The sequence below is a fragment of the Pyrgilauda ruficollis genome, unplaced genomic scaffold, assembly GCF_017590135.1.
Source record: "Pyrgilauda ruficollis isolate IOZ18807 unplaced genomic scaffold, ASM1759013v1 scaffold54, whole genome shotgun sequence".
Lineage (NCBI taxonomy): Eukaryota > Metazoa > Chordata > Aves > Passeriformes > Passeridae > Pyrgilauda > Pyrgilauda ruficollis.
The window spans coordinates 7,948,260-7,970,455 of NW_024527044.1; the positions used below are offsets into that span (position 1 = coordinate 7,948,260).

General features: G+C 44.1%; 1 protein-coding gene across 1 annotated transcript in view; it reads left to right on the forward strand.

Annotated features, from left to right (window-relative positions):
* The window catches only part of PINX1 (PIN2 (TERF1) interacting telomerase inhibitor 1), a 58,522-nt gene that overhangs the window by 4,796 nt on the left and 31,530 nt on the right, over positions 1-22,196 (forward strand). Inside the window, exons 3-6 of the mRNA XM_041480950.1 lie at positions 1,690-1,782; positions 2,125-2,203; positions 5,886-5,978; positions 8,527-8,603. Coding sequence (XP_041336884.1) covers positions 1,690-1,782; positions 2,125-2,203; positions 5,886-5,978; positions 8,527-8,603 — 342 coding nt within the window. The remainder of the gene's footprint in view (positions 1-1,689; positions 1,783-2,124; positions 2,204-5,885; positions 5,979-8,526; positions 8,604-22,196) is intronic.

Consider the following 22,196-nt stretch of genomic DNA (forward strand, 5'->3'; position numbering starts at 1 on the left):
TCCTGCTTTCCAGTTTCTCTCCATTCTTTGACAATCTAAATTCCCAAGTGAGAGCAGGAGTTGGAACATTTAATTGGGTTAAAGGTTTTAAGCTGCCTTTAAACCCTCAATTCTCTTCCTGCTTTTAGTACTCTTTAAAGAAACTCCAGGACCTGCTTTAGTTTTAAGATTTTTTTTCTGATCTCTTCCTTGAACCTCCTAAAATGCTGTGAGCTGTGTCCCTTCCCAGCTGTAACCAGGACCTGTGGGTGAGGGGACTGGTTTCTGGCACTAATAAAAACCTCAAGGTCAGCACAGACACCTGCAAACTGCAGGTTTAATTCCACAGAGGTGCCTCAGCAAAGCTGAGATTGGGGGCTGCACATCAGGGTGTTCAGTGACAAGAATCCCCACAAAACCCTCACTAACTTTAATTATTCTTCTAGATTTCCTCTTCCAGACTTTCCTTAAAAGGCATAAAATTAGGATCACTCTCAATTATGTAAATGCCTTAAAGCCTATTTTTGGATTTAAACTGTTGCCTCAGTTGTCTCACAACGTTTCCCACTCAAGATACTGGATCTTCCTGGCCAGCAGTTGTACAAGAAGGATCTATGTCTCCATTCCATTACAAACTTGGTCAAATTGAACTTTCCCTTGATTAAATTAAGGGGCAAAAACCCATCTGGGCAGTGAAATTAGGCTGCTTAACACCAATCCTGTAAGTGGTTGTACTGGAATTTGGTCAGGGAAGGATGTGTGGCCAAGTGTCCTGCTTGTTTCCATACTTTTTGGTCAGCAGAAGTTTCAAGGCAAATTTTCCACCCCATTGACCAAATAAACTCTTCTTTGTTTGTAACAGCAAAAGCCTTTTCCAAACAGGCCTCATCCATTCAAATCTTCCATATCCATATCCATATCCAGGATGTGGTTGCAGGGCTTCTCTCCACTGCAGCACTATATAAGTGTTTATTAATTCTAAGACATTTGGCTGATGATTTGTGACAGATGAGACAAAAACCAGGTAAATACCAGGAACCAAGTTTTAAACCCAAAGTGTTGCCTTTTAATTTTTTAGCCTTGACCATGGAGTTGAGAAAGATAACCCTGGACCTGAATATTGCTGCATATTAAACAATCCCAAAGTTGTTTGCTCCAGTATTTTCATCCACTTTTGAGGTGGAAGGAGTTGTGAATGTCCTGCTGGCTCCAGTCTGCTTCTCCCCTGCCCCTCCTTGCTCTCCTTCCATATAAATTCGGTTTGGATTGTGTGTTCTGTGTGGATCTGCCTCACCTTTCCCAGTGACAGAGACATTTTTGGGGAGAATATGGAATCAATATGGAATTCACACCTAAATGGTGTTCTTCTTCATAAGAAGAAGGCACGTTCTTCTTATGTAGAGTCTTGTTTGAAAACTGGAAACAATCTGGGCTTGCTTAGGAATGTCAGGTGGCTTCCTGATTAATCACCCAACTACTTAATGTTGTTGCTATTTTAGTGTTTATAATGCTTTGCTGGAGGCTTAAGTAGTAAATTTAAAAAACTTTGTGTGTTGTGTGGTAATGTCTTTGAATGAATTCAGCTACAAGCCGGCAAATTAACAGGAAGTTGTTATTTTTTGCTGTATTTCCTTGTGAACTGTCTCACAGACCAAAAGCTCTAATTGCTGCTGTGAAATCCTTACATTTTTACCCTCAAATCCTCCTTAGGGTCTCGGGGCTCAGGAGCAAGGAAATCCAGAACACATCAGAGTTAAGGTGAAAAACGACGTGCTGGGATTGGGAGCTACCATCAATCACGAGGTGAGCACTAGACCCAGGGCAGGGAATGGATCCCATTTCAGCAAAAGCACAAGCATTTGAAGGGAATATCAGTGAAATCTGTAGTCACAGCTGGTGGTAGCATATACCAAACAGGATTGTTGAGGATTTCCAAGACAACCCTTTTAAATTTCATTTCACTTTGGAGTGGCTGTAGGAGCTGTGGTTGCTGTTACCACCTGTGGAGCTTCCCAGGATCCCTCCCACCAACAAGGATTGGATATATCCAATTCATTTACTTCTAAGAGTCTTAGTGTCTGTTTTGTAAAACTTGTGTTGGTTCAGAAGACTTCTGCCTTGTATTCATGTGGGTGATATTTACAGGACAACTGGATTGCTCATCAGGATGACTTCAACCAGCTTCTGGCTGAGCTGAATAACTGCCATGGACAGGGTGAAACAGGTAGGTTCATGCTTGGCTCAATCAGATGCTGGAAGCTCAGCAGAGTTTCCATTCTGTGTCTTTAAAAAGTTCCTGAGGCCCAGTTTGTGATGCAAATAATATTTTGGATAAGGTTGAGAACTCCTTCCCCAAAATCACTGGGAGCCAAAGGATGTGTTGCCATCCATGAGTGTGGATTTGTGGATCTCAGTGGATCAGTTTTGCTCTCAGCACTCAAAGAAAGCCTTTTTCTTGAGGAAAGAAAACATAAAATGCTAGACCTGTTTATTTCATTCAGGATCACAATATTTGGGACACTTTCCCTGGGCTGTACCTAGAGGAACATTTCCTTCTTTATAAAGCACCCAGAATCTGTCTGAAGGCTCACAACAATCACTCAGCACTGCAATGCTTTGCCTTCCTTTTGCTGGTGAACTGTCACACTTGGCTTCCATGCTCCAGTGGCTTCTTAAATTCCCCCTTTTCCTGTCCTTGGAGAGCTGCTCTGTAGCTTTTGCCTCAGAGTTCTACATCTCTGCTCTGAGTGTGGCATAAAGTGATTTTTGTAGCCCTGGTGTTGAGCACACAAGTGGGGCACACAAGCCCTTTCCCAAAAGGGCTATTTTTAAAGTCTTCTATTTTTGCAAAGCTTCTTACAAACTGACCTTGCTTTGTGAAAATGAAGTTAGGAAGTTGTGGTATGTGTGAGCTTAGAGAAGAAATTGTTTTATCAAGTGATTTATCATCTCTCCTTTAGTTAAATGCAGTTTAAACTCTGGTTTTGTATCTGAACACCTCTCTGGAGTGTTGTTAAAACAGGGGCTCCTGTTTGGGCCCAGCCTGTCCTTGTGCTGGTGGGGCAGAATTGCCAGATTAGTGAATTTACCAACTCTTCACTCATTCATTCTTAACCTTTGAGCACTGAGTTTTCTGGGAGAGAAAATGCAGAAAGAAGAGGAGGAAAACCAGTTAGCAAGGACATTTTCTAATCCTGTAGTAACAGGATTAAAATTTTGAGCCTGATGCCTCAAAACACCTTTTTTAACCTGTTATGCAAGCTGTCCTTGTGAAATCAGGAGGCCACCCAGGACTCAGTGCTGTCACTCAGCTCCTGGAGAGGTAGGAGAGCATTTCATGGGGAAATTCCACAAGTTCCTGTCTCCCTTTAGAACTAAATCCTGCCCAAGTTGCAACTTGAGCCCTGGGAAGATCAGGGAGGTGTAACTGGTGGGAAACCTGCAGACTGATGAGCAGAGAGCCGAAATGACTTGCCAGGCCCACGGTGAGTCAGCAGAGGCAGGTTCAAGGAGCAAGGCTTGGCCCTAAGCTCTGCTCTCTTCCCTGGGTCACCTCATGCAAAGTGACCTGTGAGAACTCTTATTTCTCCCTGTTTCACTCAGGTTTTTTGTCCTTTTAGGAGTTGGGACAAGTTTTCAATCACTGAGAACAAATTTGGGTGCACCTTGGAAATTCCAGGTCAGAGTCACATTTGGTGATTTACAGAAAGGCATTGCTCTGGAACTTGTTTTTTTCGCAATTGTTGAAGCTGGCAAAACTCATCCAGGAAAAGACTCTGCCTGCAGCTGTGCTGCAGGAGCAAATGTAACATTATTGGCCACCCTCCAGTTTCAAACTGCATTAAAAGTCAGCTGAAAAACTTCATTGTTCTTAAAGAACCGGTGCAGTTGCCAGAGCTGGATTGCAATTAGAGGTTGGAAAGGAAGGGTTCCATGGGGCTGATGCCAACATTCAGATACCCTCAGTGTCTGTAGCTTTAGCTGTCTTTTCCTTTTGTTTTTTTCCTAGCTGGGCACCAAGTGAGGGCAGGTTTAGATTAGATTAAATATTAGGAAGAAATTCATCTTCTGGTGGTGAGACCCTGGCACAGGTTGCCCAGAGAAGCTGTGGCTGCCCCTGGATCCCTGGAAGTGTCCAAGGCTAGGTTGGACAGGGCTTGGAGCAACCTGGGATAGTGGAAGTTTGTTGGGACTCCATGGCCTTTTCCCACCCAAACCATTCTATAATTCCTGACTCTTTTGCTGTGATCCTCAGTGATGGTGACTGACCCTTTCCCATGGATTAAAAGTGGGAACAACACCCTGCAGTGCTTTGGCACATCCACCTCAATCACGTTTGCTGCAGAAATGCCACTTTGGTGGCTTTATTGCCCCGTCTAAATTGCTTTAAAAAGCACGCTAATACTCCTGCAGCACTTACTCAGTTTGTCAGAGGATTTTCCAGTCCCTGGAAGACACAGGAATGTTATTTCCCTGCCCACTGCAAGTGCCAGCACGTTCTGTAGTGAAGTTCCTCACTGCAGGCACAAGGCGGTGCTGCTGCCCCTTTCCCTGTAGGAATAACGTGGAGGAGGAAGGCTCTGTGGAAACCTTTTGCTGTGTAATGCTCCTTTTGCTACCAGGAGATTGGAAGCCAGGCTCAAAGTGCTGCATGGCTGTCAGGATATTTTAGTTGTGATCCTTTCTTTCCCCACAGACCGTTTTTATTGAGCATTTTTTTGTTAAAAACTGGATTTGCTGGTCCTTTCTCTTCCCATTAGTGTGGGAGTGGGAGAGTGGGTTTCAGCCTGCTGGCCCTCAGCTCTCCCACTGCAGGCTGGGGATTTCAGGGATTGATCAGGTGGCACTCCCTTTCAAACAGGGAAGTGCTGGAGTTCCAGTGTCAGAAAAGCTTGGGCAGCAGAGCTTTCCAGGGTGGGATCATATGAAAAAGGTGACTCAACTTGGCCCTCAGGGTATGGGTTGATTTCCCTACCCATCCCACAGGGAGGAAAAAAACACCTCACCATAGTAACTCTCTGTGGAGTTACAGAGCAGAGACTCCTGTGCTGCCTCTTTTCAGGACTAGTAAGGCAGTAATTAACTGTACAACAGGTTAGTTCTCTCTTTCTGGCAATGTTTTGTAAACTAACAGGTTCTGTGACTGCAAGGAGAACATTTGTACCTCCAAAATAACCTGCCACAGCAGAGGAACGTGATCTCTGTGCTGTTAAATAGTGAGCTTAATCCTTCACATGGCCTTAACCTGCTCACAGTCTCCCAAAGTACTGCTGAGTGACTGTGGGACTGAGCCAGCCCCAGAAACCATTCCCAGAGGACAGTTTAGATGCAGTCCCTCTTCTGGAAGCCTGGAAAATGAGATAATAGGGATGTGGCAATTTGTTCTAGCTGGCCTTAGGGACAGAAAAGCTTTGTCACCATTCAGTTTCCTTACACAGATGTATCAGCTTATGTCCAAATAAAGGTATTTTGTGTAGGGTTAGAAATTAAAATCCTGTTGGGGTGGGGGGATTTCCCCCTTTTTCTTTCTGCTCAATCAGTGTTTTATTTCCTACTATTTCTTACATCTTTCTCAGATTCTGGTGCTGGGGATACTCTATGAAAAACAGCACTGTTATTATTTTCTTACCACAGAGATGGGTTTGCCTTTGACCTGGAGTACCTGTATCTGCCTTTTCAAATTACATTGGAGTGGAAATGGGAGAGAAAGGGGATGGGGCAAAAAAAAAAAAATCAAGCATTGACATATTTCAGACAAAACTTAGCGTGCTTTCTTCAGTAATACTTGATGATATTTTGTTGACTGGATTTTGAGAGAGAAGGTTAAATAAACTGATGTTTGAATTTGGTGCTTAAGTGCCTCTAACAGAACTGGACCCTCTTTGTTTCGGGTCTGTTTTTTTTAGAATTCTCAGTGAAAAAGCAGAAAAAGACATTCAGCCTCGAAGAAAAATCCAAATCTTCCAAGAAACGTGTCCATTATATGAAGTTTGCCAAAGGTAAGAGGAGTTTTGTTGTTTCATAAGCCCTGGCCAAGATTAGAACAAACCCTGCTCAAGGTGATCTGTTGCCTTGTGGAGTCTAAATTTGGCAAGTAAAACCTGGGTTTAGAAACACCCCCTGTGGCTACTTGCTTAAAGCTCTAATATGCTGTTCCTCTTTATTTTGGGCAGTTTTGGGTGGCCTTGGGCTGCTGGTGTTAGGAATAAAACAATTCCCTAGTGAAGGAACTGAATAAAGGAGCAGCAAATATTCCGAGTGGTCAGGGCATGGACAGGGATGGGGGCAGAAGGCAAAGGTGAGATGAGAGTGACTTGGGCATCTGCGTGGCGCTAACCCCTGCAATCCCCAGTAACCCCTGCTCAGAGATCATGTGGATGAGATCAGGGATCAGATTAAACTTTCATGAAGGAAGAGGAAAGCCCTGTTACATCGACCAGGTACTTTGTGGCATAAATTAGGGCAGCCAGAAAAACTCTATCAAGAACTTGTGGAGTTGAGTAATTTCTTTCTTTCTTAGAGTGATGACATTATTTCAGTCAGCCCAGGTTCTGGCCCTTGACAGTTGTTCAGTCCTTTCCCTTTTGCTCTGTTCCCCTTTCACACGGTGTGTGCCCATTTCAGGGCATGGATAGGATCAGTTTCCACTAATGGCTGATTTATTAAACTGAAAGCTCTGTGTAATGTTTTCTGACAGCAAATGCCTCTGCTAAAACAGAGCTAATTGATATCTGAATGGAGGCCAGATTTTCATATCAGGGTTTGGGATTTTTGGTGAAATAATTCGACCTTGAAGTCCGAGCTGTTAACATGAGCCTGCCACTTTATGACATTAAACAATTAAATTGGTTCAGGGCTTGCAAGTACAGAGGCCATGGCCTGTTTGAGCAAAGAGGATTTATTTTGATTTGGATTTAACCTTTTACTAAATATAGAGGAAAAAAGAAGTGTCTTTTGAGCATGTAAAACACAGCTCGAGGCTTTCATATTCACAATACTCCTGATTTGTTTGGTCACATTTCCACAAGGCAGCCCCTCATTTGCTTGTACCCTCTGTGGCCTGACACAGGGAAATTGTCCTTTTTCAGTGAAAGAGGAAAAGTTATTTGAGAAAAGCTCGTGTTGTCATGGCCCTTGTTGTTGAAGTCCAGTCCTGCTTCCTTTCAGACTAAACAAGACAAGCTCACACAAAAGCGGGAGAAGGGAACAGCGACGGCACCAAACGCGGCTTCCGCTCCCGGGGCTGGTTTGGAGCCTCACTGCTGGAGGAACAGCCACCCCTGGATCTGGGAAATACACCCCACGCTCAGATTAAATCAGCTGCTTTTCTAGTAGCTTCTCCCCTGTGATGCTGCAGGAGATGGGGGCTGTCAGCTGAGTTGGTTTTCTGTTAGAGGAAAAATGGGGGAGATATGTCCAGGAGGAGGCACGGAAAAGAAGCAGAGTCTGAAAACAGGAGCAGGAGGATTTTAGGTGTCACATTCCAAGCCTTGGCCAAGAGAAAACTGAGAACAACCCCAGTGTCTTCCAGCTTGCTTGGACAAGGCCATTTTGAGGCAGTGCAATGAGGCAGCAGGAAGCTGGGGAACACTTGCTCCTCTAGGCTGATGTGTCTCTTTACCCTGCAGGGACAGTTAAGGATCCCAGGAAAAGGAAGATTTGGGAATTTTTTTTTGTTGGTTTGGTTTTTGGTTTTTTTTTTTTTTTTTGGTGGGGTTTTTTTTTGTTGTTTTTTTGGTTTTTTGTTTTGGATTTTTTTGGCCATTACAAGATTCATTTTGAGGTCACTGATTTTCAAGTGATTGAGACACCAGCAGAGTCTTAACAAGTTGACCTGTCTGAGTTAATTTTGTTTCTTTAACTTTTGCTGACCTTTTCCAAAAGAATTTTCTGACAGAGTCAGTGGACAACTCAACTCCTGCACTGTGGAATTGGTTAAACCTTTGCCTGTATCTCTGAATATCAAATCACACTCTCCTGCTTCCCTCTCCTTGCTCCATGTCTGATATCCAGCTCACCACACAACAATCAGATGGCAGTAATGGCCCTCCTGGAAATCTTTGCTTCACCCTTGAAATGGTTTTGAGTTGGACTAACCCAGTGTGTGGCAGAGGTGGAGTTGCTTTTCAAGAGCAACATCAGAAGTCGGAGAAAAGTCCCCACTGAATAAAAATTGATTTTTTTTTCATTGTGTGGAGGAGCTGTAACTCCCTAATTGTGTCAGAAATAGGGAATCCTCGTGAGAATCCAAAGATCCCAATGCATACACACATTTCCTCTTGTGTACCTTCATTTAGTCACTTTAGCATAGAACCACAGCATGGTTTGGGTTTGAAAGGACCTTACAGTTCATCTAATTCCAGCCCCCTGCCATGGCAGGGACATCTTCCACTATCCCAGGTTACTCCAAGCCCCATCCAACCTGGACCTCCTGATTTTTGTTTATCTCCAAGAGCAATTTCTCTCTGTCTGTGTGTGACACTGTTACCAAAATGCATCCTCAGATGTGAAGGTTTTGGGGTTTTTCCCTCTCTTTACCCCTTCCAGGTAAGGATCTCTCATCACGCACTGAACAGGACCTGTCCTGCATTTTTGGGAGAAGGCAGAAGAGTGCCAAGATCCAGGTAAACAAGAATCTTCTCATTTCTCTTGTTTCCTTGTTTATTATCCTTTATAACAAAATATCCAAATGTCTTCTGCCAATTTGTTTTTTCTACTTGAAGTGCTGTGCTTGAACTGTGAAGAAATAAGGTTAAATTTAATTCCTGTTTTTGTGGATTGTCGTGATATAACTTCTTTGGAGATCAGGAACTCCAGTATTTTAATTTTTTGGTAGGAAATGTATATCACAAAGAAGAATTTGCTTGACCTGAAAGGTCACATCTTGGACTTGATGCTCTCAGAAGTCTTTTCCAACCTAAATGATTCTGTGAAAGATCCATGAATATCCAAAATAAAACTGGACATTCAGTAGCAGCTGGGAAATCTCCACAAACTGCCCTTGTTTCCACAAAAATTGCAAAAGCCTGAGCAGCTGCAAAAGATTCAGAGGTGGCCTGAACAGTGATAAATATTTGATGAGAAGACCTTTCCCCTAAGTTTGGGTAATGAGATCCTGGTTTGGACCAGTTTTTATTTTATTTATGTGTTCATTAGCATTTTCACTTGCAGAGCACAGACCAGCTCAATCAGTGGATAAAATAACTGTGACTTGACCAACATATCCAGAAAAATTCTTTGGAAAAAAATAACATCTGGAAAAGCACAAATTAATATATTGCAGGAATTGCCCTGTTGATTCCAAGTTCTTGGAAATCTCTGGTTTTAAGGGAAAGATGGGGCTTGAAATGGAGTGGAAATTTCTGGAATACACTGCAGTGTGACACCTTGCTCCTTGTGCTCTTGGAAATTGTTGTGGAACTTCACTGCAGGTCACTTGGAGCTGAAATAAGGATTTGGGAACTTCCAGTCTGTGAGAGCTGTTGGAGCTCTCACATCCTGTGGGTAAACTTGTACCAGGGAGCCCTGTTGTTTCTGATCACCTAAATATGCCCTGGATCTTCTCCTTGGCTTCCTTGCTGTCAGATGAGTGGGAAGCAGGACAAACTGGGATTTAAAGCTGCTCAGCACTGCTGGGGTTGAGGGAGCAGATTTTGCCCACTCATGAGTTGTCTCAAGTAGTTGGTATTGTTTTCTCTCTATGTTCTACATCTTTTGAAATTCACAGTTGGAAAGTTGCTTCTTCTGGGATTTTTTCCTGCAGAACATTTGCTCTTTTGTGGATAAACACTGGAAATCACACAGATTTTATGAAGGGTGTCTAAGTTTGTGCATGTTTTTGCCAATCCCTTGACAGATGCAGTGGTTGGCTGATGGCTGCTGTGCAGATTTCCTGAAATGGTTCAAACTCCTGGCAGAAAAGTCACAGACTGTTCCCTCCTAAGCACCCAAATTTCCTCATGCAAATCTAGGCAGGAGGGAACAGAATTTGGAGCTGCATTGTTGTCTTCTGGCTGCTGCTGAGCAGCCACAGGGGGAGGAAGCCAGAGACAGCACAATTGCTTCCCCCAGCTCCCCCTTCTCCTTCACTTCATGGATCAGAGATCTGTGGAGTTTGCACAGAACAGAAGTGCATTGCTCAGGCCCTCCAGCTCTGAGCAGTTTCATTGCACTGCATCCATGAACTCTTATGATCCCTTTCCATCATGTTCTGGAGCCTGGTCCTTAAGGTGGCACAAAGGGAAGTGCCCTGTGAGGCTTTGCAGGAATTCCCTGTGTTTGCCTTTGGTTTGAAATCCCTGAGCTCTGGGCATTTCCCTGCTGTGGCACAGAGCTCCCTGCAGGAGCAGGAAGGTGCTGCCATTCCCCTGGAACTGAGTTGTTCCTACATGGAGATGAGGTAGGAAGGGCTCTGGTGCCCAGCAGAGCTCTAGGTTTGCCTGCAGGTTGTGGTAGGCTCCAGTTCCCTTCAAATTTCAACTCCTACAACCCTGGGCTGCTTTCCTTGATGACATGATAAGGACTTCCATACTTCCACAGGAGCCAGAGCTGCTCCTATCCATGAATCTGATTGCAGGTTCCCAGCTGTGGGTGCAATGGAGAGGATACATGGAAGTTGATCCTGGAAAAGCTGGAGCAGTGGCCACAGGAACCTCCTGGATTTAAAAAGACCAAGTGCTGGTGCTGCATCTGGACCAGGGCAACCCCTGGGATCAATCCAGTCTGGGGATGAAGGGATAGAGCAGCCCTGGGAGAAGGACTTGGGGATGCTGGTGGGTGAGAGCTGGACATGACCCAGCCCAGAAACTCCTGGAGCTGTTGAAGCAAGCCCAGAGGAGGTACCAGGAAGATCAGAGGGATGGAGCAGCTCTGCTGTGAGGAAAGGTTGAGGGAGCTGGGATTGTTCAGCCTGGAAAAGAGAAGCTTTGGGGTGACTTAATTGTGGCCCTCCAGTACCTGAAAGAAGCTGCAAGAAAGATGGAGAGAGACTATTTACAAGGACGTGGGAGGGACAGGATGCAGGGAATGGCTTACAGAAGGCAGAGTTATGTGGGATACTGGGGAGAAATTCCTCCCTGTGAGGGTGATGAGGCCCTGGCACAGGGTGCCCAGAGAAGCTGTGGCTGCCCCTGGATCCCTGGAAGTGTCCAAGGCCAAGCTGGATGGGGCTTGGAACACCCTGGGGTAGTGGAAGGTGTCCCCACCTATGGCAGAGAGTGGATCTGGATGATCTCCAAGGTCCCTTCCAACCCAACACAACCCAACCCATTCCATGATTTTATAGCTTGAAGTCCTGTCTCTGAGTCTCTTTCTAAGGTATCATCTCCCTCCTCTGTTCTCAGAGGTGCAGCTTGAGAAGCATTCAGCACACATTTGATGTGCACTGAATGACCCTAACAGAGCTAAAGTTCCACTCTTGATCTTTTGACAAAGATTTTCAGCTTAATTCTTTTCCCCTTACTTCTATTTGTTTCAGTCTGAGATCAGAAAAACTTGGGTGTAAGTTCGTGGGAAGATGCAGGAGCTGCTTTTCACAGAATTGCTGGGACTGGAAGGGACCTGGAGTTCTCCAGAGGAGTCACCTGCTCAGAGCAGGGTCAGCTATGGCAATTTCCTCAGGAGTTTGTCCAGAGTCTTGATTATCAGCCTTCCCTAAAGCCTCCAGTTTAAACCCATGACAAAATTTCAGAGGGTGGATAAAAGAGATCACTTAAGGGGCAGAAGACATTATAGAATCATGGAATTGTTAAAGCTGCAAAAGACCTTTACAATCTTCAATTCCAAGCCTGTTCACCACTTTGCCATGTCTTCAGGTGCTATAGCCACGTGTTTCTTGAACACTTCCAGGGATGGTGACTCCTCCACTTCTGTGAGCAGCCTGTTCCAGTGCTAGACAACCCTTTCCATGAAGAAATTCTTTCCTAAATCCAATCTAAACCTCCCTACTGTTGCACTAGGTCTGGCTGGTGTCACACCAGCCAGAGGTTAGGAAAAGAGAAGAAAAAAGCAAAACACAGGGAATTCCATCTGTGCTTATGCTCCAAGGGGAATTAGTGGGAGAACTCAAGGCTCAGTGATGGTCTCTGGACCAGCAGGATAATCCTGGCTCTTCTGAATGCTCTGGTAATGGATCCTTTCTCTTGTTCCACACCAGCTCTACAGCAGTAAGTGGGGAATGTTGAAACTTGGATTATCTACCTTATCAAAGGAAGAGGGAGTTGGACTGTAAAGATTGCAAAAGAGGGGAATTGCAAAGGATGTGGAAGGAAATGCTGTTTGCCCCTGAGGGTCAAAAGGAGTTTCTCTAGAAGTAATAAAACTACAATGCTGTTGTTTTGATGGTTCTGGGATATGTGTTACTAATCAGAGGCAATTACAACTTTTAATTCTCCTGAATGTTCAACATAACAGTCTTTTTTTAAAACTTATTTTTGATAAATCGTGTGTCCAACTCAAACCTCCTTAATAAACTACACAGGGACCTTTGTTTAAACACACAAAAAAAATACAAGTCAAAAAAACGAGGTGGGGAAGAAAACAATGGCTGGGCTTCAGAGTGGACCTAAATTGAAAACGTCTGCAGTTTTTCCCAGGGAGAGCAAGTGATCGAAAATATTGAATTGTAATTATGATGCTCTCTGGAGACCTGCAGTGAGGACCTGTTTTGCAGGCTAAGATCTGCCAGACTTGTTTTTTGCCACCACTTTTCCCTGTGATTTTCTCACTTGCTTAGGAACACTGGGAGCTGGGGAGACAGAAAAACAAATTCCATTAGTTCCTATCTGGTTGAACTTCCTGGAACCCCCACTATTTTTTTTGCTTCTCAGAATTTCCTTCCTCCATCCAGCTGTGTTTCCTGATGGAGCCTTATCACTGGAGAAAATGCTCCTGAGTGAAGCTGAGGATTTGGGAATGAGTTGCAGACGGTCCCAACTTGGTTGCTGAACAACATGATTCTGGCACTGATTTCACTCTGGGGGCTGGGGGAAGCAGCTCTGATTTGCTCAAACCCTGTTGGAGATGCATAAAAACTTGAGTGTTTTGCATCCATCTCACATGCATGGCTCAGGCCATTCCATGAGTAATCTGCTTCCTCCAAGTTTGTGTAACTTGGATGTAAACCTGCGTAAGTTCCCTTAAGCCACCCAATCCAAGTAGCCCGAAAGTCTCAGGCTTGCAGTGATTTCTTCCTTGTTAGGCATTAGAAATGGAACTGTCCACCCCTGGTGCTTTTTCACTTTTTTTTTTTCTTTTTAAATCAGGAAATTGTCTTCTGACACATTTTGCAGAACTTCCTCAACTGATTTATATTTCCCAGCACTTATCACAAAAGCATGTTGGCTAATCTTAAGGGACATTGCTGAAAATCCATTAAAGTCTGGCTCTGCCATGGGCTCCCTGAAGTTATGGGTGAACTGATACCATTCCCTGCACCTCAGCTTTCTCTCTGCAAAATACCAATCATGATATTTGTGTTAGTGGGGTTTCACAATTGTAACTTTTAGGTAAGTTGCAAGTTTAATCTTAGGGTTTTGTTTTTTTTTTATCTGTGACCAAATTTGTTGCAGGGTTAGGACATAAATTAATTTGCTGCTCCCTTTTTTGGCAATGCCAGGGAAGGGGAAAAAACCTGCAGAAGAGGAAAATGAGTTACAAATTAACACAGATTTTTCACTGTTCTGCTTTGGAGACCACAGTTAGCATGAGGTATTTGGGACTGAGCAGCAGAACAGAAAAAAAAAGACATCAAAAACCTGGAGAGAGTCCAAAAGGATTTAGTAAAATGGGAGACAGGGTTAGAGGGCATGTCCTAGAAGGAGAGAGTGGAGGAACTGGATACGTTCATCTCAGAAAAGAGGCAGAAAAAAGATGACCTCTCTGCCTATAAATACCTGGGGGTCATGAGGAGGGAGGAGCAGAGGAAGGGAAGGGACAGTAATCAGAGCAGGCAAAAGCCAGCAGTGGGACTGGGGGTGAGAACTTCAATTAGAAAAAGGAAGACTCACACTTACTCTTCAGCAGGCTTCCTCACCATGATGTCAGCAGGGCACTGGAGGAGTCTCCTGAGGGAAATCCCAGCTCCTCAATGAGTGACGCCAAGAAAAAAGATGGATTTAACACCTTTAGACCCGTTGGGATGGGCAGAGATGGATCAGTTTAAGTAAAACAGCTCCCAGAAGCCGTTCTGTGAGCGGCTTCAGTACAGAAGTTGGATTCCTGTGGTTGTGTTGTGCTTGGATTCTGTGTGGCTAAAGGAGATGAGCTCGTGCTGGAATCCCTGTCCTTGTGCACGTGGAACTCTTGGCCTTCCTTCCCTCTTCAGTTGTGAAATATTTTGGAATCTTCATATCTTTTAAACCTCTGCTGCTTTGACCAGCATATTTTACTTGCTTCAGAATTTTAGTCCCAAGTGGTAGGACAAGGGGGAATAGTCTTGAGACAAGGCAGGGGAGGTTCAGATGAGATATGAGGAAAAAATGGTTCCCTGTGAGCGTAGGGAAGCCCTGGCACAGGGTGCCCAGAGAAGCTGTGGTTGCTCCATGATCCCTGGAAATGTCCAAGGCCAGGTTGGATGGGGCTTGGAGCAACCTGGGATAGTGGAAGGTGTCCCTGCCCATGGAAAATGATTTAAGGTCCCTTCCCAGCCAACCATTCTGGGATTATTATCAAGGAATTTTTACAGCTTCTGTAGTACTGCAGGAACTTTGGCCTCTCTAGTTCTGCTCTGCACCCACCATGGGCTCTTAACAGCCAAAAGGGTCAAAAAGAAGAGAAAAAAACAACCCCAAACCAGTTTCTGCCAGCAGTGAGCAGTGGCAAGGCATTTGCCCGTGCCTGAGGAGCAACCAGGACAGGCTGATGACACAAAGTGACAAGGAGTGCAACAGGACAGTACAGCTAAAGGGTGAAATCACAGAACCACAGAATGGTTTGGGTTGGATGGAACCTCAGAGCTCATCCAGTTCCAACCCCCTGCACAGGTGGTACAGGTAGAGCAAATCTGGCAGCACAGATCCTTGGAAAGTGGATCTAAAGCCCTGTTGCTTTGAGGTGGTAACTTAAAACATCCTACATAGCAAATCAGACAATTAATTAGGCTCAAGGTGTTAATTTGGGCCGTATATTTTATATCTCTCCATGCAGATGAGAGTGTTTCAGGAGCACCAGGAAGAATTTCTTTTACCCAGCATTTTGTCCTAGTTGTGCTTTTGATTAAAAAAAAAGAGGAAGAGCAAAGTATTGATGTTTTGTTGCCTATTCTATAAGCACCTTGTTAATCAACTGGAGGATAAATTATTGCTGTCCAGATATCAGGAGAGAGGGAGAGGAGGAGATATCTCCCAATCTTTAAGTAAAGGTGCTTTTTCTTCCCCTCTTCATTGGAGAAGTCTTGCCTCCACATTTGTTCCTTGGGGGGGTTGTTAAGGAACAGAAACAAAAATGGGGGGAGCTCTTTTTGATTTATCTTCTCTGCTTGCCTTTTGGTCACTTCCAGAGGCTTAAAGAGCCAAGTTGGCTTTAATGTGTTACCATTAGAGACCAGGCATTAGCTGGAATAACCCATCCTGCCTCACAGTGAAAAATATCCCTTGATTGGCTAATTAATCAGTCAAAGGGGAATGACATGGCCCTCTGCTTGAGGGACTCTGCAGCACAGGTAAACAGGTCATTGATAAATGGTTTACCCACAAATTCATATATCAAGAAAACTTAGTCATTTTTTAACCACACTTGGTGTGAAAGCTGTGCTGCGTTTTTTGGAGGTGGATTTTTGCTGCCTTTGCTTTTTTTTGCATCGTGGAGGCTTTTAGGCTGTGGAAGTTTGTAAGAGGAAAAGGCCAATCAGAACTTTGTCACGATTGGAGTACTTCTGGTTTTTTTCTTTTTGGAAGTAAAAGAAACCTCAAGAATTTTTTTTCTCCCTCTCAAAAAGAGGAAATCATTGACATGGCTTTGTGTTGAGGTGGAGTGGGTCTGAAATCAGGATGGCTCAGTTGCTTTTGTCATTTAAATATCCTGAGGTTGCTCAGTTGGTCATATCCAGTCCTAAGGCACTGCATGGACAAAAAAAAAAAAATATATCCATAAATGGCTCTGATTAAATAATTGGGGAAAATCTATGGTGTAAGAGGCAGGTCTGTGTAAGTAACAGGCTTTAACTAAACTGATTTCCTATTGGCTTTTGGCATTTCTGTGCTGGACCTTGTCATCCCTATATTTTATAACACCTTGTCCTGCAAAGCTGTTTCTCCAGTGGGATTTTTCACTGAGATTTAGAGAAAAAAAGGAGGGGAAAAAAATAGAAGATTAAAAGTGGAGGAAGGAAATCCAGCTCTAAATTAAATTGCATAAAAATGTGATTTAGAAGCACTTTTATCCATGGGGTAAATAGGGTTAAAGCAGTGGAATCGTGCAAGGGATCACAAAACAATGTTTGGCATAGCTGCTTAACTGGGTGCTAAACAAATCCTAATTGGTTTTTTTTTCTTGCAATTGTCTTTTTTTTTTTTTTTAACTGTGTATTATGTGAAAGTAACTCATCAGTACCTAAGAACATGGGTTTGGCTTCTAGGGAATAAACCTCACCTTACTTTTTGTCCTGTGTAATCCCTTCTTCCCAAGGAGCCATTGCCATGGGCCTGAGCTTTATAGACCAGCTTTGTTTTGTTTTCCTTTTAAACATATTTGTCTGATCAAAGAGCTTTCCTTAAAAAAAAAATGAAAAAAAAAATTGCAGTGCAGCAGTTCAAAACAAGGAAAAGTACCTTTTTTTGATCCTATCATAACAGGATTTGTGTATGGAAGTGTGAACTAAGCAGGTGGCTTCCTGTTGATTTTTAAGCCAGGTGGGCAAGTTCTTGATGATGAGCTGGTCTTCCCTCCCTGCCCTGCTTTCCCTGGGGCAGGAATTTGCTTATTCCTGTGTCTGGAGGAGTGGAATTTGGGCTGGCAACTTGTAGGGATAATGTTGCTGTGGGATTGAGAAGGAAACAGCAGCTTGGTCTCTCTCAGAAATAAGGGATTAGGATACATTTTAATACCTCCAAGGTGGCAGCTGGATCTGTTCAAGCAGCCTCCAAGGGCTGGGTGTTCACAGCAATCTGATTTTTGCTGACTTAGTGTCATTAAAGGGTGTCTAACCTTCCTCCAAGGGTGTCTTCTGATTTTTGGCTCATCAAACTGGTTATGAAACTGCTGGTTGGTTCAGATGGGTTAAACAAACCAGAAGTTGGAGCAAAGGAAATGATTCAGCCTGAGAAAGTGCTTAAAATCTAAAGAAATAAGCTTTTCCACTTCCAATTCAGTACTTCAGCTTCTCTGCTGGATCATTCTTTCTTCAGCTGTGAATATTTGCTTTTTAAACCCTCCAGTTAGGAGAAATGTCTCGTGCAGGAGAGTGACTTGGTGGTACCAAGTTCCCCACCAGTGTCCAAACTGGTTCTTTTTCTCTATGAGCTCTCTCTGGCTCCCTGGCATGTTTGCAAACTTGGACATTTGAATTTAGTTTGGGCTTATTTGAGTTTTCCCAAGATTAAGACAAGGTTAAGAAATCCAGTGTCTGTTTCTCACTGCATCTGCAGCCTACCTCTGCAAACCACCATCAATCCCAGCATGTTTCCTTTGAGCAATTTTAGTGTTGCCATAGAGAGAGGGACAAATGTGACAAAAGCACAGATTAATGTCATTAATTTGACCATCTGTTTAATAACTGTGCATATCCCTCAGCTAAGGAAAGAGGAAGAGGATGATGGGGAAGACAAATCATGCAGGGGGACAGCTGGTGCCTTCTGTGCTCAGGTGGCTTCAACATCAGCTTTGCAAGATGAGTCCCTTGTCAGGACCCTGGTGATGAGGACTTGCTGTTCTCCCTCGTGGAATATGTTGTGGGAAGGGTCTCAGATTTGGAGTTAAGGATGAATATTGTCCTGTTTTGATTTGTTGAGAGGAGAGAGAAGGGACTTGTGGACCTGTTAGAATGTTAAAATCATAAGGATGCTCCCAGGGCTGGAGCCCCTCTGCTCTGGAGCCAGGCTGAGAGAGCTGGGGGTGCTCACCTGGAGAGGAGAAGGATCCAGGGAGAGCTCAGAGCCCCTTCCAGGGCTTAAAGGGGCTCCAGGAGAGCTGGAGAGGGACTGGGGACAAGGGATGGAGGGACAGGACACAGGGAATGGCTTCCCACTGCCAGAGGGCAGGGAAAGATGGGATATTGGGAAGGAATTGTTGGCTGTGCGGGTGGGGAGGCCCTGGCACAGGTTGCTCAGAGAGCTGTGGCTGCCCCTGGATCCCTGGAAGTGTCCGAGGCCAGGCTGGAGAACCTGGGATAGTGGAAGGTGTCCCTGCCCATGGCAGGAGGTGGAACTGGATGATTTAATGTCCTTTCCCACCCATTCCATGATAACAACTGAAATCGGCCACAGAAAAGGCACCCAAGGGGAACCCAAGAGTTTTGCTGAGTTAGACAGAGTTTGGATACTCTGCTGAACAGATTCCAAAATTTTCATGCACGCAGCAGGGTCTAAAGTCTTCCCTGCACTGGATTAAGGGATGTGATCCATCTGTGGCGTGTAGTTTGTCCCTTCTCTCCTTGGGGACAGTTGGTTGTGCCCTCGGTTGTTTGGATTTGCAGAGTTACAGCGCTGCAAACCCAGTGGGTGTGGAGAGGAGAGGCTGGAGGTTGGTCTGGCTTTGGAGCAGGAGGTGCTGCTGTCTGTGATCATTAATTCCTCAGAAATATTTGGTTGTAGCCTGGGATGGACCTCCAGAAGGTTCTGCCTCAATAATCTTGATGGAAAGTTCTGGAGTCTCTCAGGATCCAGAATTCCCAGGGTGGTTTGGTGGCCGCCTTGCAACTACCTCTGCTGGAGTTAAAAACCAGCATATGTTGGATAAACTTGCAGCTCCCACAAAAAGTCAGGATCAAAGATGATTTCACCACAGATAGTAGAGTGGACAGAGGGTGAGAAGTGTGCCTGTCCACAGCATTCAATTTTTAATTTTTTAGTTACTGGGATTTATTTTAAACCTGCTCTGTTTCACCAGGAGCTGACTTTTTCCATGTGCTGGGAAGTGTTTTTGACAGCAGATATCCAGCTCAGGATAACACCGATCCTGTGTCACCTGTGTGGTACAGGTTGTTTTTTAACAAATGAAGGGAAGATCAAAAATATTGCATGCCCTGAAATCCTGTTTTCCAGAATATTGAAGAATTTAAATGTCACTCAGTGCTTCAATACTTGAAAGAAAATTATTTATTCTCAATACTTTTTTACAAAGAAATATCTAAGCTTGAGAGCAGAAGAAAGTTTCTGTAGTACAAGGTAGTGAAAGGCTAATGCTAATTAGGAAATGTTTTCTAGTTCACAGAAAATACAATTTATTTTTCTAAAAATTTCTAAAAAATATATTTTAATTTCAAATTGTCAGCTTGTGTATTTTGCAATGAATATTTGCCATTACAAAAATAGTAATTGCTACAAACATCTTGCTGTGGTCAAGTGCAAGCTTGAAGGTGCTTTTTTATTATTCATTAAGCCACTATATCTCATAAGGGAGTAAAAAAATCTTAGATGAGGAAAAAAATCAAGCAATTTTATTATTTCAGGAAACCCTTTATTTATATATTTATTCTTTGGTGTCTCATAATATGGATATGGTGTTTACATTTAGTGGAGAAAAAGAGGAACAGTTCAAGTAAATAAGCAGAAGGTTTTTGTTGCTTCTCTCCAAATTTCGTCTACTGCTTAAACTCTTAAAAATATTTAAAAAGCACCAAACACTCCAAGTGCCTGGAAAAGTTCTCGGGTTTCGTGAAATATTTGCAAAGTCCTCTGGGTATCAGTGGATGTGGAATTTCTCTCCAACTACTAATGGATTAAACCGCTAAGAAATTTGATATGAAATATGTCAAAGACAATATCCCAAATTCTGTATTGATGCATTTTGGGGGTGGCTGACTCTCCATGTTCCTGCTGTCACATCCAAGCAAAAGCTGTTCCTCCAACAGTTCCCAAATTATTTTAGAGCTTCAGATCTTTATTGACTTGCCTGGTTCAGCTCATCCCAGTATTAGCTCCTTAGTTTCTAAACACCACATTTAGCCCAGTGGATTATTGAGTTTTCTAAATATCTCCTTTTTCTAAGGACTCAGTGCAGTGATAGCACCAGTTCAAAACTCCAGTTGTTCCATGAAGACCATCCTAATATATAAATTATATAAATTATATAAACCTGTAGGTGCTGCTCAGCCCCAGTCTGGGGCAGTGATATAACAAAACATGTGACTGTTAAGTTATCCAATTCTCAAATTGCTTCCCCCTAAAAATGTTTCTCCTCCTGACTTAAAGAGGGAAGCGATTCAGCCTTGGCCAAAGTGACCTAAATTCAGCCTTTTAATATCTGTGTCTGTGCTGATGCTGGGAGCTTAAGCATTCATTTATATTTCATCTTAAGAGCAGTGAGAATGCTGGGCCAAGCTTTGAGGTGATGAGAGAAAATTGGGTAATCCTACACGTCAGCAAGTGGCTGGAAGTGGAAGTTTTTTGTTGGAACTTGCACACTGAGAAGGCACAATGTCCCTATTTTAACTTCTGGCTTGCTAGGCCTCCTATTAATCACTGCTTTTGAACTGCTCTCTCCCAGCCCCTCTGGATTTGGAGAATGGGATTTGTCTGTGGAGGATCCCAGGAATCTGGTTCAGGTGAGGTACAGCCAGATTCCCTTTCACCACCTATTGTGCAACCTTGGGTCAAGTTTGCATCCCAATTTCCCAACCATTAAACCCGGGGATGATTCACGTGGTATCAGCTTAATTTGTGTTGTGTGAAGTGCATTGAAATAGTGAGATGATAATTGAGAATTTTGAAGTGCAAAGTGTATCACCCAGGTTTCTCCCAGTGGTTATTTCTGGCAGAGCTCTTGGAAGTGTTCTGTGCTTCCCTGTTCACCTTTTGAACTTTACAGCCACGGCGCCCATAGTGTGGTTTTAAGACATTGCAACTTAATTAAACTTTCAGAGAGTCCTGGAGCGTGACTGTCTCCAGCTTTCCTGAAATCCCTTGCAGAAGCAGGGCTGTTTACATAAAATCTGGATGGGAGAGAGGTGCTGTGCTCCAGAGCATCCCCTGAGGGCACGGCTCAGGGTGGCGGTGTGTAACCCCGGAGATTTGTGGATCTTGGGAAGCTGAGGTCAGGCAAGAAGTGCAGGAGTATCTCACCTGCAGAAGTGTTTGTGTAAGTGGTCCAGTGGAGCAGCAGCCCTTGTTTTGACAGCCAGGACTTCATGTATCCCTTGAGCTGCTGATTCCCTGCCCTCCTCTCATTCCAGCAGTCCCCCTCCGTCCAGGCTTTCCCACCTGGAGCGCTGCAGGCTCAGGGGATTTTTCCACAACTTCTGGGTCAGGTTTTTTTCCCTTTTTTTTTTAATAAGCCTGGTGTTTGTCAGTTACCAAATGGCAAAGGAATGCTGTGTGTAGCAACTGTGATGGATCTGGTCCAAAGGCAGGGAGCGTGGCCCGTTCCTTTTTCCGGCGTTGTCGTAGGGAAATGGGTGTCTCCAAGAGACGCCCAGCGGCTGAGCCCTCGCTCGGCAGCACCGCCGGCCTGGGGGTTCTGATCTGAGCACTTGCTCCTGGAAAACAGAGCTTTGTCACTCCTGGCAACTGGCTGTACAAAAACACTGATAACAATAAAGGGCTCCCTGCCCAGGCCAGGCTTGCTCTTGCTTTCTGGGAATCTTCCAGGGTAGAGGAGATGCTGCCCCTCTGCTTTAACCCACAGTGGGCTTTCAGAGGGCCCTTCTGCTCCCAAATTCTGTACCTCCACACACCTAAAGCCTTGTAGGGCTGTGGCAGATCCTCTTCCAATCACAGATTTTGAGTCTTGAGACTCCTTTCTTTCCTGTATCAGCAGAACAAAATGCCTTTCACCTTTACAGAGTGGCTGAAGGGATGGGAACTGTTCACACTCTCAGAGGAAGTTTGGGAAGTAGGAAAAGTTATCTCAAGTTCATGTCAGGCAACAAGAGATTAGAATTTTGCCATGACATCTGTAAAGCACTTTTGGTACTAATTTTCCAAGAAGTTTTTATGGTTGAAAGTTTTGGACTGAAAGCTGCAAAACTCTTTTGTGCTAATTAGTAACTGATTTTTCTGGAACCTGGATTGTCAGGCTGTCAGACTCTGTTTTCCTGGGTCTGAAGTCCTTGAAAGAAAAGATGA